Below are 16,177 nucleotides of genomic sequence, written 5' to 3' on the forward strand. Positions count from 1 at the left end.
CCTCAGCTAATCTCAAGCAAACATGACTCTTAAGTCAAGGTTTTCTCAGTATCTCCGGTGATTTCCCTTCTTTTTGTCATCAAAAATATGACATGATGGCATAGCTGGCGAAAAGTAAAAAGATATAGGACATCAGTGAACACACCTCCAGCAAACGCATCCGTCTCAATAGATGACCAGCCTTGGCATTGAGCCGTGCTGACGTCTAAAAGCTGTAAAGGAGACTAGCAGCGGCGCGCACAGAGGCTGACGGAGAAAGAGAAATCTCTGCCTGTTTGGAAGACGTTACGTGGAGAAATGACTTCAGGTGAGGGTCAGGGGTGTTTAAAAGAGAAAGGAGGGCGGTAAGATAAAAGGGTGGGGGGATTGGAGGTGATTCTCTCCTGGGAGACAGGGCAGGGAGGAGATTGAAGAGGGTCCAGGTCCCTATGACTCACCGGCACTTCCCCAAGTCTGGACGTAGCTCACATACAAATAACTGATCTGCAAAAACACACGCAGCACTGCTCAAGTGCACTGTATATACTGGGGGAGAAAACCTCAACACATACCTCTCTCTTTACCAAACACACACACACACACACACACACACACACACACACACACACACACACACACACACACACACACACACATTTATACACAGACAAAAAGAAAGTTGACTGTTTTTCATGGAATAAAGTAAAGAAGAGACAGAAAACTGGAACTGGGAGAAAAGCAAATAAGTGGGAGGGAGAGAGAAAAAGCAAAGAGAGAAATGAGGTGTGTGTGTGAGTGAGAGAGAGAGAGAGAGAGAGAGAGAGAGAGAGAGAGAGAGAGAGAGAGATGAGATGAGGAGGCGGAGAGATGAGAGACGAGGGAGGGAGTAATGTAGACAGGGAGGGTGGAGGAGAAAGGGATAAGCCACACTTGGATGAAGGATTCCAGTGGAGCGAGGAGGGACTTTTAAGTGTTTGGTCAACTAAACTACATACTGACACCCGGACCGGACAGGAGAACGACTGAGGAGATGGGCAGATGGGACCAAGAGGGACACCGGGCCCGCTGCTGACATGGACCGACACGACCTCTCCATCTGGCTGTTTAACCTAGTCTGAACCTCCTGAAGACTCACTGCTACAGGACAGATGACTGAGATCCAGCAGAAGTTGGAGGGGGTTCTTTCATAGAGTTGGATCCTACTAAAGGACTAAGGGCACTATGGATTTATACAAATGTTTAAGTTTACTTTTCTTCAGTCTCTGTCCACAAGGTAAATCATCTCCCTCTCTGTCACTTTCAGCAGCTTCACCTATCAGTTTATATATCAACATAAGGGCGTGTGTGACAGTGATTAGGGAGAGGGGGACAAAAAGATGGGGTACCAGGAAATTGTTCAATCATGTCTTGGGAAGGTCTCTCTTACTTGTCAAAAATGATAAATTTTCAAAAAATGTGCTCTGGGGCAAATATATAACTGGTGCTCAAGTCAATCAGCATGAGCAAAGTTGATGCGTGGGGATTTAAGGGGCTGTGGGAAGTTTATTGCATTTGGTTAATTTCCTCTGTTTTGTTATATTTGCCATTTATGTATAATTTGGAGATACTGAGAGGAGGATGAAGTGCTGCTGGATCTTTATGGTAATCAAATCCATGTGCTCTCTGGAAACTTCAGCTGCTTCTTCCATCCTGTGAAGGGTATATTGCATGGGTGAAATATAGTCCTGATAAAAAAAAAAATGAAATGTAAGTCTCCCTTTACAAACAATCCGAGGCACTGAAGGGTATGTGCAAATTAGGGTTGAGAGGTATAGCCTTAAATTAATATCACAGTAATTTTAGGCCAAATTACGATAAATGATAATGATATGATGATGATAACTCACCATTTTGATGTTTTTCTAAAAAGCTGGACTAATCAAAGTAATCAAAAACAAATATCACAATGTTTTTGATTCATTACCTCAATATCAATATTGTGGCAATATTGTAGGGATGACTTTTGGTACTTTCACAATGTATTAACACAACGAGATTTTTTTAAATATAAATAATCAGAGTGTTAAGGCCAGGATTTAAATAAGTAGAACAGTTTGGTTAGTTCAGAAAATAAACTGATATCATAACACTATATAATCATATTCAAAATCTAAGATGATACATTGTCTCATATCAGGAATAATGATATATATTGTATATATAGCCCAGCCCTGGGCTATATGTAAATAAAATGACCAATGTGTTGCAACCAACATTGGTCTTTATCAGGGTCACTGTCAGCCGTAGCTTACACACCTGCTAGAATGTATTTCACTAATGAGTTGAGTGGGAAGGGGATTCTCCTTCATTGTGCATGCCTGTTGGTTGGAAACAAGGAACTGATACATCATAGAAGGACAAAAGAAGGAGCTGGGGAGTGGAGGACTGAGGGGAGGGTGTTGCAGTTCTTTTCTAAGTGAGGGAACCCGTTCAAAGGAAGTATTTAGAAAGGCAGTGGAAGTCTTGCTTATTTAAAATCATTTACAATAATTTTCCATACAATCTCTAACCAAGTTCCAGTGCCATTATTCATCAGAAAGGTGTTTTTTTCTCATTTTGAATATCAAAATCATGACAAAAATTCAACCTTCAGCACACAACGAGATGCTGTCTTTCTCTTTAGTTCTCAGTGAATAAAGAGGTAAATACTCCCACAGTTGCTTAGTGACCTGGTAACGAGCCTCCTCTGCCTGGTTTGGGGGCACGTCTCACTTGTATAAAAAAAAGTGATATTTGCTGCTCATGCAGTATTCGCTTATGAGAGTACATTGATCAAATGAGGACAGAACTGGGTCCTGTATCTCTGACATGCGTGGATAACCGGGTGGGATGGAGCCTTGTGGCTCGTCCCCCCCACAACACTGAGAGCATCAGAAATGATATTGTAGTGAATTTTCTGAACTTTTTTTTTTTGGATGATGCACATAATTGATCTTGCTTGATTTTAAATGTCTGCATCGATCAATAATGTGAGCGTACTGGGTTTAATTATGAAGGAGAATGTCATGATGTAAGGTATATTCTCTTAAAACGGAAAAGAAAGTTAGAATTTCCTCTGTCGTAAGTGAATAGTCACACCGTAGTCTGTACCTGTGCTATTCATAGAGTCCTGTAAGACACACTGTACAGAAGTAAACTCATCCAACAGTGTGTTGCCAGCACACATTACTGCTCTGACCCACACACTGGCAATGTCAGGACACCCTGCGAGCTCCCCCATCTAAACCTATTAGTTGCTAGGCTGCTTTAGAATCTACTCGAGCGTTTCTCTTTATTTAATATCAGCTGCATTCAACAGATATCACGCAGAGCTGATGTGATCAAACAATGCTCCCCTCGTCTGTTCCTCTCATCTGACAAACGCAGAGACGTCTCAAGGTTGTTGGACGTCTGGACATGTCAAACGGATTCAGTTGCAAACAGGAAGAGAAGACGTGGGGGGAAAATAAGAAACTATGTCCATTTAATAAGATATTGATCCCGAACCTTTAAAAATTGAGGATGCCTGTTTTCAAGCAACTGAAGGACAGCCCATCAGCTTTGATTGAGTGGGTGGGAGGACCTGGAGAGGAAGGCCGGCAGCATGACAACAGCACCTGTGTCCATGTTGAAAGAATACAAGTTAGAACAGCAGCGTGTCTTTGTCCAAGACTAATGGACACATAGATCCCTCCTGAACAAACACTATCACAGCGAGCAATGAACAGTACAATTCTCTATACACAAAGAAGACATTCAAATGTGCATCACTGCCAGCCATAATCCAATATCAGTGAGGCTGGTGAAACCAAACCACAGCCTGGGATGTATTGCCGTGCCAGTGAATTACCTGCACAGATGCACAATGTCCAGAATAGATAAATTCAATATGACAGGGGATTGGAACACAAAGGACATTGTACTGTACGAGCCTCGGGACGGTCCTCGTCTCTTTAATTGTTCCCAGACCTCGTTAGGTCATCGTCTGTGCTATGTGAGCTGATTGTTAAGGGGCTGCGCGTGATTGAGTCGCTCCATTAGAGCGGCCGCGGCCGAGAGACACTCTGGCAGAGTGAGGCCGAGAGGAGAGGAGGAGGCGAGGAAGGGATGAGACGTCTCGACAGATCGCTCCATCAGCACGTCTGCTCAGAGACACAACAGATGTCCTCAGATTCAGATTCATCCTTCCTCTTTTACCGTCTCTCATCTCCTGCTCCCCGCCCCTCCCCACTATGTTTGTCTCATCACTCAGATACGGTCTCATATAACCATTCGCCACCTGTATAATAGAGGTCACCCTCCTTTTAGATTACACCCTGTATCTACAACAGTGGAATCTATATAGCGGCATGGCCACATCCACAATATCTATTATAGACAAATGTATTGAAGACACTAAATAATATATTCAGTGTCAACATCGTGCATTTGAAATCACAATTTTGTTTTTCAAACAAACAATCCAAACTGGTTATAAGTATGTAGAGCATCACTTGCAAAGTCTGCTCAAGAAGATCACAAAGGAGTAGTAATATTAACTGATGCATGTGCAAATACAGTATACTTACTATTTAGCAAAGATCTGAATGTGTTGTTTTAAGATACAAAAAAGACAATAAAGGACCAGTGTGCAGGATTTAATGGCATCTAGCAGTGAGGTTGCAGATTTTTAACCAACTGAACACCCCTCGTCTCACCTTACCCCTGCGGCAGCTAAAAATGTGAACAATGTAAAAGGCCTTCTCTAGAGCCAAGAGAGCCTTATGGACCACTGTAAAAAACATGGCAGTGAACTCCTCTGAGAATATAAAAGGCTTATTCTAGACTAGTTTCAGGTAAACACTTATTTAAAAAACAGGATTATCGATATTAGGTATAATGGATCACCCTAAATCCTACACTGGACCTCTACATGACACATAAACGGCCACATTGTTGGTCTCAGCTTTCTTAACATACATCTTGTCTTCTTTCCCCTCAGTTTTTTCACAGGTTGGACCACGTGCTCACGCCGAGGAGAGGCTGCTCCATGATCTATTTGTAAATTACAGTAAGCTCTCCCGGCCTGTGGAGAACACTACAGACACAGTGCTAGTTCACTTTGGACTGTCCATTGCCCAGCTTATTGATGTGGTGAGTAAAACCTCGCAGCCGACACTGGATTTCACCGTTAAATAAACAGTATGCAAGAATTCTGCATTAGAAATGTTCTAAAATGACTGGACCTTTTTGCCGAGTTGTGTGCTCATATTGTCCCAAATGTTTCCAATAATGTTTAAATCCACAAATTCTCTCCAAGAAACAGTATTTCATGAACAAAAAATTCAGGTCAGCTCTCATTGAACTCAGCACTCGCCAGAGACTCCGGTTATCTGTCTTACGTTACCCTCTCCTCTTTGCAATGCTGTACCTTTAGTTTGATACATTTTCCCTCCAGCAGCAACAACTGCTGTCATCAACATTACAATACATAAACATCTGACATTTGAGTTCACCCAGGCAGATTGCTGCACCAGTCAGATTTAGACAGGAGTGAAGATAAATCCACTTTTGAAACCCAAAAGTTAGAAAGTAATATCTGAGCTCTCCTCCCATCATGAATGGCCCCAGATCAGAGCATAACTCTGGGTGTTTTTTCCTCAAGGAGATATGACTCTGCACCCAACTCTCTCCTCCAGCCTTGGCTCTGTCCTCCTGATCAGTCCTGCCCGTCCCACAGAACACTCACAAATGTCTTTTGTTTTGTTTTGATGGAGCGACCCCTTGTGGCAGAAATGACATTATGCGTTTAAAATCCAATTCACATCAACCAGCAGTGTTTTGGTCTGCGACAGCATAAATGTCTGCTTTGAAAATCGCTGTTCTCTCACAGGCAGATGCCATAATGATCTTTCAAGTAATGCCAAGTATTGTATTCCACAAATGTCTTCTCAGGTCAAACGAATACTGAGCCAGTATTGAGTGCGGTTTGTTTTTCTCTGCTAATCTATGGTTGGCACTCTATTCTGTCATTTCCTGTCTCGTGTTTTGGAGTACTGGCACAAGACTAGCGCCACCCGATGTTAAGGAGGCTTATTGCATAAAGCAGAACGCATGCGCTGCTGTGTAGTTGGCAGTTGCTGAGGCGGTCTGTTTCAATGCAAGTGGTCGGATAAAGGCAGCTGGCCATTGGTTTGAGTCTTTAACATCTGTTCACAGGATTGATAGCTAATAAGCTGGTCATCTGCAGCATGTGAAACAGCTTGTAAAGTGTAGTCAGTTTAAATGCCATGCCATGATGGTATTGGTGCGATGCATTTGTTTAAAGGATATATTCTCACTTGTTCTCTTTCTGTCTTATGTGCTATATTCATTATGATCATATCAATAGCAACCAGCTCAAAGCTACACCAGACACGAGAGATAAATTTGAAAATACAGATCACTTATCAGCGGAAATTAAACCACAACAGAAGAGATTGAATTATTTTCCCAAATTAAATTCACTTGTCAAGTAGGCTAACGCTCGCAATAAATATTCAAAACTGTCTCCTAAACAGCAACCCAGCTGGTGTCTCTTGCGTCTGTGGTGTCTTTGCATGACAGACACTTCGGAGTTCGCAAAGTGTTTTTCCTGTTAATTTAGGCAAAAACCATTTCGAAACACCTAACTGACATTTGGAGACATGCAAAGTTGCCCGGTGCAGCTTTAAAACTCAGCATGTGCAGCACCTGCATGGCTGCGGGGGAGATTCACCAGGCTTTTGACACACAATTAGGTGACAGTGCTTGCACCGCATGCCTTCTAGTGAGAGTCAGCTCAGGGTGAAGTTGTCTCCCCCTGCACTGTTTCCACTGACTGCTGTGTCTTAGATGTTGCTGAGAATGAGCTGGAGGAAGCAGCTTACCAGCAGTGGCAGCAAAGCAACATATATTATACAGTGAGGGTGTTTCTGCACAAGCCTCTGCCTTATATATATATATTTTTTCCTGTATTCTTACACAACTAATCTGTCTTTATTAATAGAGGGTATATATTTTGATGTAGTCTCTAACTGATTTTAATTTTCTCTTCTGTTCACATAAAATAAGGATGAGAAAAACCAGATGATGACAACAAACGTCTGGGTCAAGCAAGTATGTGATGATGAGAGACAAATTCAAGCTCAACATACAGTCTAACAAACACCTACAGAATATGAATATGATGAATGTCTTCCCACAGGAATGGAATGATTACAAACTCCGCTGGAACCCGGAGGAATACGAAAATGTCACCTCCATCCGTATTCCCTCAGAGATCATCTGGAGGCCCGACATCGTCCTCTACAACAAGTGAGTTTCTACCTCATGAAGAGATTCCTAGATCGAGGCGAAACAATCCGACCAACTAATGTTCATATTTTCATGTTTTTTTTCCAACAGATGGTATGACTGGAGGTAAAAACAGAAAGATTCTGTTGTTGTGCCAAATATCTTGTCGCTTGCCAACATCATAAAGTAATTTAGTCAAGATAAATGTGGACAGGGTCAGACTTAATGGATGGGGTTACAAAAATTGTACAATGCAATGCATTAGACCTGGAATTAGAAGATTAAATGTAACTGGATGTGTTTCAGATTCAGAGTGAGTGCCTCAGTTTGACCTGTATTTGTCTGACTCTAAATAAGGGACATCGGCTCTACGGAGGACTGTATCAAAAACCAGCATAGACCAGCACCGAAACTAGTGACTGGTCACCAGAAAGACCAGCATATGTTGTGTTTTGGTGCTGGTCTATGCTGTTTTTTTTCCCAGCAGGGATGTGGTGGATGAATCACCATCATGAAAATATTCAGCAGGATGGAGACAGATAATTATCTTAACTGTTCCCCACATTAATTATAATAATCATAATCATCATCATCATAATAATACAATCTATTTAGCACCTTTTAAGTCACCCAAGGAAACTTAACAAAGCAACATTTCATTCGATCAGCTTCACAACCACAACACAAATAAAACTGCATTCACTAAGAAAAAAAAATGACCAGAGATGTAATTGCTGCCATGAGCACCAGGGTTAAAAGTAGATATCTAATTTCTGAACCTCTTGGATATACTACAGATTTGAACATGAATTCTTTCATCGTTGCTATATTGTTGTGTTGGTAATAGGTTTACGTTGTCTTGGCGTCACTGTTAAATTTATGTCTGAATTTATAAGTACAACAAAATATCTGATTCACAGCTGGTCTGTGTTTGCTGGGTCAAAACACAGGCTTACGTTCAGAAACAAATAAGGAACCCAGAAAGCTCTGACATGTAGATGTTCTAAACAGTACAGGCAGAACAGGACAAAGGCAACGCAGACTGAATCAATCAAGGATGAAGACTAGATGACATAAAAGGATTATAACAAAGATTAATCAGATTATAGAGGCAGGAGATGAAAGACAGGAGGATGGGGAAGTTTGTGACATGTCAGTGTTAAGTGACAGAAATTACATTTGCATCACAGTGAATAATTATCCAAATATGTTTTTGTATTTGTGCGTATATATATTATATAATTATAATTATAATTTGATATGCATTGCAATTAGCATTTCAAAAAAAATCATAACTGCTATTTGTCAAAGATTCTTTAAACGCAAAAGTGCTATGATAGAAGTGCTAATGATACGACTTGTCCTTCAAGTTCATCTGTTTTTTTAGATAAAGTACTATTAGCCTCTAGCTTGTAGCTTCTAGAAGTCGCTGGATGTGATAAAAACTGCTATATTTATGACATTCCATCTAAAAGTTTTGATGGGGGACAGAATGAAAGTCTGGAAGTGCAACTTCTAACTAGGTAATTACAAATTTATAGTTAACTTACTTTGAGAAATGACTGATCCTTTCTCCCCTTTGCTTTTTGTGCAGCGCTGATGGCGACTTCGCTGTAACTCACCTGACGAAGGCGCACCTGTTCTATGACGGCCGTATAAAGTGGATGCCGCCAGCCATTTACAAGTCTTCATGCAGCATAGATGTCACCTTTTTCCCTTTTGACCAGCAGAGCTGCAAGATGAAGTTTGGCTCGTGGACCTATGATCGTGCGAAGATCGATCTGATCAGCATGGCCGGCGATGTGGACCAGATGGACTACTGGGAGAGCGGAGAGTGGGTCATTGTCAATGCAGTGGGCAAGTACAACACCAAAAAGTATGAGTGCTGCACTGAGATCTACGCAGACATCACTTACTACTTCATCATTCGGAGGCTGCCGTTGTTCTACACCATTAACCTAATCATCCCCTGTCTGCTGATCTCCTGTTTGACTGTGCTCGTGTTCTATTTGCCCTCGCAATGTGGAGAGAAGATCACCTTGTGTATCTCGGTGTTACTGTCCCTTACAGTCTTCCTCCTGCTGATCACAGAGATAATACCGTCCACATCGCTGGTGATTCCACTGATCGGTGAATACCTGCTCTTCACCATGGTCTTTGTCACGCTCTCCATCATAATTACGGTCTTTGTGTTAAACGTGCACCATCGATCACCACAAACCCATGGCATGCCTCAGTGGGTGCGGAGAGTATTCTTGGATATGGTTCCTAGAGTCCTCTTCATGAAGCGCCCGCCGGGCACAGCCAAGGATAACTGCAAGAAGCTCATTGAGATGATGCACCGTCCTACCACCATATCTGCAACAGGAAACTCCCAGGCCTTTTGGTCAGGGCTGGAGACAGGGTTGAGACAGATGGGCCAGGTAGAGAACACCCACCCAAAGACTCCATCTGACAGTCCAAGTATCCTTGTCTGCTCACCTTCTCCACCCTCTTCCCCGCTTGATGACTGCAGTGAGGAAGAGCACTCTCTAAAGGCCAGCATCTTTTGCCAGTCCCCGTCCGGCCAGTACTCAGTTCTCTCAGAGAAACAATCCTTACGTGGACACAACTCTGTTGCCTCATCTTCTTCCCAACTATCCTTACCCCCAACTTTGCCGCTGGGGCCACTTCGCAGCCTATCCAGGGAAGAACTCAATACACTTGCCCCGAATGGCCGCTCCATCAGTATTGAGCAAATGTTTGACCAACAGAAGGAGCTTCCTCAACCAGATGGACATCGATGTCGTTCCCACAGCTTCCAGTACTGCTGTCTGCATGATGAAGGGACCACAGGGCTGCTGAAGAAACAAGCCTCACCAGATCACATAGCAGAAACCCTCACAGCAGCGTCTACTAAAGACGCAAGTACCCAACAGACCACCGTAGTTCAAACTATTTCCCCAGCTATGCAACGAGCCATAGAGGGAGTTCAGTACATTGCTGATCATCTCAGGGCAGAGGATGCAGATTTTTCGGTAAGTTGACGTAAATTATCTTAAAGTAACTGTTTCTAAATGTTTAGAGCTAATACTTGAAAGTCTCAAAGAGCACCGCTTAACTTAAAATGGCTTAATTTAGTTGGTCAGATTCGATTCATGATGTTGGATACGTGGTCAATCCAAACTTTACCATGTGCAACAGGGCTTTCGTTTAAAATTTGAACCACTGTTTTCTTACAGCAAGCAAACCACCAATATCAGGTACATGTTTTGAGGATTATTTTGATGGTAATTTGTAACTTCTTGGAAAACAATAATTAAAAATGTTACATATAATGACTCATCCTTTCCTTGGGGTGTATGCTAATTTTGCCTCCAATAATCCCTCCCTTAATTTCAATGATGCTGCTATTGATATAAAAAGACTAAAGCTGCTACAGCAGAGTCTTTTCTGGGAACCGGCCTAATGGATTACTGGACAAAGACACAACTTTATAAATGTATTGATTTGGGTGAAACTGGATTATATTTAATGGGGAAATAGTGTCTGCTTGCTTCCAGATGCTCTGCCTTAACTCTGGACGGATAGCTTTAGGCTGCTTGTTGCTAAAGTAACTGCTAAATAATGCTATTAAACACTACTGGCTACTGAAAGTCCTTCTATGGCAGCCTGTTCTTAAAAGAAACATGTTATTATGCCACAGCCATTAGCAGTGCACTAGCTGTTTCATGGCAGCTTTAACAGGAGCCATAATGAGCTGGTCGCATTCAAAACTATCAGAGTTTACTGGCATCAGGCTGTACCTTGTAATCCAATGGCGGGTGTTCCTACAACGCACAATCAGTTGGTTTGCTCAGTTGTTGCAGTAGTATGTATTGCATAATTACAGTTTTTTTTTTAGAGAAAATTACCAGCAGAGAATTAAAAAAAATATTTACTGAGACTCCCTTATTTATTTGTTCATGTGTCACACTGTTGGTCTTTAGTTGAGACCATGTTAAATAGTTGCATTACTCTTCTAAATTGCTTTAAAGTTGCCCAGTGAAACTGTATTATAATTGGTGAACTGCTCAGGGTAAAAAACTTTGAAGTCTCTTAAGTATCTATTACTGATTCACTATTAATTGTTGAGTCGCTGTGAAAAAAAAAAAAGAATTTGTCTTTCTGAAATGGCAGGGAGGAGAAGTTTAAAAACAGGTACAGTTATTCTACAGTCAGTGGCTGAAGTTATTTCATTCATGGACACAAGTCACTGTCAGAAACACAATGCGCCTTCTATCTCCAGCCAGAAAGGGCCTGTCTTTGGAGCAATGGGACCTCGGTAATTTGACCTTGAATTTTTCATAAGAGAGACAAGCAAGGATTGACTGACATTTAGGAGATAGCTGCCTCATAATGGGAAAATCAGCCATTCGAGAGAAATCAATCAAGGGTGAAAACTGACAGCTGGTAAAAAGAGAGGTTGTGCGGTGTGAAATTCAAAATGTCCCTCTCTGCTCTGTCTCCTCCCCCGCCAGGTAAAGGAAGACTGGAAGTATGTGGCCATGGTCATTGACAGGATATTCCTCTGGATGTTTGTACTGGTGTGTATACTGGGATCTGTTGGACTCTTTCTTCCTCCTTGGCTGGCTGGAATGATCTAGAACCTCCACGAACACTTCCGGGAAAACACGCTGTCTCATATTGTAAAATAAGAACGGTTTATCATTTATCTTTTTATTTCCTATTTTTCAAAGGAGCTACAAGTCACACTCCTTGCTCTCGCCCCAGGTTATCAAAAGGTTATGGACGGAGAACCGAGATTAAATATCTATCACTGATTCCACTGGGTATATGAATTCTTTATGAGGGCAAAAGGCCAACAGCAAAAATATCCTTCTGCACCACTCCATTTTGACATTGAGCTGTATGGCTCAAGCTGTCACCCTCATAAAAAGCAGAGAAAAAGAGACCCATTTACAACTGCAGAAAACAGCACAGAAGGACCATGAGATATTTATAAGACTGTAGAAGGTTTGGTTTGAATCTCAATTTTAACATTCCTGATGAAAATGTCGATGTTTCTTTGACAACAGCACAGTTGCCAGTGCAGTGAACTCACCGAATATTCATAAAATATTCATGTTTCTGTGCAACATGATTTGTCAATATTCAGTGCTGGGAAGGAGTTGAGTGTGTTCAGGTGTTTTTGTCAGGCCACTGCTTTGGCCAGCACACATATATCTGTTATTTTCTAATCCTAGCCATTAAATAAAATCATTTACTCAATTATTCCTCTCGGCCATTCTATTTGTTACCTCTGGAGCACTTTGTTGTTAACTGGGAGCAATTTAACGTCAATCTCTGCTCACCTCAATCCCAGCCAACTAAAAAGGCATGGGCACATTTGATTTTTTTCTACTGCCTGATAAACAGGTAGAATAATAGTGGAATGATTGGCACAGATTAAATGTTTTATTTGTTTGTCAAGCATGACTTTTAAAGCCCATTATCTTCTTTCTAGCGATTGATATTTATAGTTAAAGTTGAACATCAATAAAAAACTGCCACATTAATATTGCTGACATTAGAATTCTTGTATTAGATTTTTATAAAACTGTTTCTACACCTCATCTGACACTGTGTGCCGTACAGTTAGATCTGACAGGAGATGTAATTGCTTTGATATTGCAAAACAAAAACTTGATGGACAAAATGAATTTCAGGTTTCCTGAGGTAGCAAATATTGGAAGTGTGAAAAGCTGATAATGAAGTCACTTCTGTTTATCCTCCTTAGTAAAACAGAAGAGAAAATAAGCATCCAGAGTGATGTCAGCGAAGAATAGCCACAGTTTATTAGTGTTAGTGCATCACAAATGTAACAAATGTGATATTCTCATTACCATACAAAGAGAAGTATTAATTATTATAAACGAGATAACTTTAATATCCCCAACTTTTTAATATCAAATGCTCTTAACTTTGACAACGACATGCCGTTGCTTTTCTTGATGGAACTTTTCAATATCTGCAACAGATAAATTGAACATGATTTAAACTCACTAATGATTAGACCATTAGTTTTGTACAAATCTTTCACAACGATGAAGCAAAGGTTAATTACGCTTCAAAACTGATTAAAACAACTTGGCAGAGGACACTGGATACAAGGTTTATGTAATGCTTTTTTTCTTGAAGTTGACCCGACATGCTCTCTTTTGTTTGCAACGGCAGAGCGGTGTGAAAGTTGGTCTTCCATCTACTAAGTCCACCATTTTGGTCCAGACTAAAAAAATCACAACAATTGACTGTATTGCCATTTAATTTAGATAGTAATGGTTCCAGAGAATAAATCCTGATGACTTTCCTCAAAAAACCTTACATGGCTGTAAACTCCTACAGTATTATAAGACAGATAAAATAGGAAAGGACCGGATAGGAAAGGATACACATAGACTTTAAGTTCTTATTCTTAAGCCTGAAACACACTGGGCCAACCGTTGGCCACCTGAAGTGTTCGGGGAGACTTGTACGAGTTCGGGAACAAATCTGATGGCTGCATTGGAAGCTTTTGGGACTGCTGAACTCTATGGTGTGCGCTTTGTTTTTCTATGCACTCCATTCCGTCATTTCCTGTTTTAATGTTTTCGATTACTGGCTCGAGGGTATTGCCACCTGATCTCATGCGAGTGGAGTCGAGGAGGTACGTTTCAATGCAACTTTTCTGCCGAACGGGTCAGACGAGAGGCAACAGAGTGTTTGGATAAAGGCAGTTGGCTGTTGGTTTGAGCCTGGGTGGTGTGTGGGGGCCTTTAATGTGCTTTCATACAACAAGCACTTGCTGCTTACGCTACCACATGGCAAACATTTCGAACTGGCAGCAGAGTGGTTCAGCATCACAGCTGGGATGGTCTGTTAGGTCTGTTGACCTAAACCAGTGAGTATCGTCCTGTTTTCTACTATAAAAAGTCTATGATTTTTTTTTTTTTTTAAATTGGATTTTGGATTATTTCCAGAAATAAGCTCTAATGTATACTAATGTAGCCAACTAGCTTTAGCTTAGCTTTAAAACTGTAAATTGTTAGAGCTCAAGTTAGAGTTTATGTTAGAGATAATGTGATGTTTGAATAGTTTCCTGGAGAAGATGCGTCTACATGTTCGGTTTAAACCCGACAACCTCATTCATTCATTCAACCTCAAGTCTCATTTAGCCACTTGTCAGCAACCACCTTGTTTAAGACACGTAAACACTTTAAAATTCAAGTGTAGGGTATGTTTTGATGCATCTGATGTATGACGTGAGTGAACATTTCTTTTTCACTCAATTTTGTTAACCACAGACTGAAAAACCCATCCAAAAAACCCAAAGACTTTTGAGAAAACCAGTGCAAAAATGATATAATATCTCCATGTTTTAGGATTCATTCCTGTAGCTCTCTATAGGCCGAGGTAATAAACACGACAAGCTGTAGCGTAAAGTAGAGGAAATGGCAAGCAACATGAAAAATTAATATAGTTTATTTGACTAATATCATAATAGCTGCATATTAACAAGGACTGGACAATCAGACTGTGAAGCCAATGATGCTCTGATATTGTTTCTCTTCACCGATCCATCTGTTTCCTGCCGGTGAAGAGCTGTCGCATTCAGGGAACACCATTTTCCAGTATTGTTTCACTCTGTGGTTGCTATGGCTGCGCAGCGAGTCGTGGCAGGAAGTTGAAAAAGTTGGACCGTTATAAACTCTGAATACAGCGGCACAGAGCTCTGAGAGAGTGGCAGCCTCTCCTTGCCACTGCGCTGCCACATGGCCTCAGCAGCTCGTCTGTCGCCATGTTTACGCTGACAACAATAGATGGAGCGGCGGCAACTGCTCGCCGTCGGTAAACACCTTTGGTATTGTTGCTTTTACAGCACAAAATCAGGTCCTGTTCGAAAAGTTGCTCCGGTATTGTAATACCCGATGAACACATTCTACACTTCTTCTACTGTGATCGAGTTATAGAACTGTTTTGATTAACAGACAAACAGGTTGAAAAGGGGATCCCAGCAGCCATGTTTAAGTACTTGGGTGAAACCTGTCAGGATACTGAGGCAGTTCTTGTAAGAGGGCCAAGGAGAAGGATCTTTTATGTCCTTCAACAATAGATACAGGAGACAGGGGCACCCCTAGAAACTCTCCATGAGGGCGGGAATCTTTGGGTGGCTGAGCGGTGCATTTATTCTTTTTTATAGTAATATTTTTGATTTACAGCAACAAAAAAAATGGCACCTGGTAGTAGCTAAAATGTGAGATACAAGCATATTATGGACACGTGACTCAGGAGGGAGGGGGGACAGTCATGAAGGGGGCTGTGTGGTCACTATGGGGGCGTGCGCACTTGCGAGTTTGGGTGCCATTGGGGTGACCAACAGTTTTATCAGGGAGGACATGGGGGGCAAGAGCCACAACACTGTCGCTGGGAGCATTACATTTGAAAGTAATGTTGTCATTAGCCTAAATAATTATGATATAACTACAACAATCTGTGGAGAAGCTGCTTTTGTGTTCATGACAGCAAAACACTCAGTTCACAATGGCAGTAGTGAACTATACCATTTAAGTGTATAGAATATTTTCATAATTTTATCAGTTTACTTTAAGATGTGTTTGAAAGTTCCTTACATTTGGCAAATTTTGTCAACCAGAGTATGGAAGAAAAAATATGTCAATTTTTTTGTCAATTAGTTATTGTTCTAACTTTATTGCAGTTTTTTTCTTTTTCTTCTACGATTCAGCTCTTTATTCAAATTGGATTTGCTTGTGTTTGTGCCAAATTCCCCTAATATCTCTATGTCTTCTTTGTCTCACTTGAACACAACTTTTGTTATTTTTCTGTTTTCATAAATTCCATGTGTGATAAAATAAAGGGTTGAATGAGGTGT

The 16,177-nt window shown here is 41.2% G+C and overlaps 1 protein-coding gene across 1 annotated transcript; it reads left to right on the forward strand.

The window, feature by feature from the left end:
• The first annotated feature begins 938 nt into the window (after window positions 1–938).
• Window positions 939–12,518, forward strand: chrna4b (cholinergic receptor, nicotinic, alpha 4b). The gene is made up of 6 exons (XM_037104490.1): window positions 939–1,252; window positions 4,979–5,130; window positions 7,069–7,113; window positions 7,202–7,311; window positions 8,885–10,307; window positions 11,790–12,518. The coding sequence occupies exons 1-6, from the start codon at window positions 1,201–1,203 to the stop codon at window positions 11,913–11,915; spliced, it is 1,908 nt and encodes a 635-aa protein (XP_036960385.1). The 5' UTR covers window positions 939–1,200; the 3' UTR covers window positions 11,916–12,518.
• Window positions 12,519–16,177: the final 3,659 nt, after the last annotated feature.

The sequence above is a fragment of the Acanthopagrus latus genome, chromosome 7, assembly GCF_904848185.1.
Source record: "Acanthopagrus latus isolate v.2019 chromosome 7, fAcaLat1.1, whole genome shotgun sequence".
Lineage (NCBI taxonomy): Eukaryota > Metazoa > Chordata > Actinopteri > Spariformes > Sparidae > Acanthopagrus > Acanthopagrus latus.

Excerpts from the sequence above, each read along its gene's own strand:
- chrna4b (XM_037104490.1), top strand. The coding sequence starts at position 1,201 with ATGGATTTATACAAATGTTTAAGTTTACTTTTCTTCAGTCTCTGTCCA. Across the intron at positions 5,131-7,068 it reads TTGCCCAGCTTATTGATGTG|GATGAGAAAAACCAGATGAT; the intron begins GTGAGTAAAACC and ends ACATAAAATAAG. Across the intron at positions 7,114-7,201 it reads CAAACGTCTGGGTCAAGCAA|GAATGGAATGATTACAAACT; the intron begins GTATGTGATGAT and ends GTCTTCCCACAG.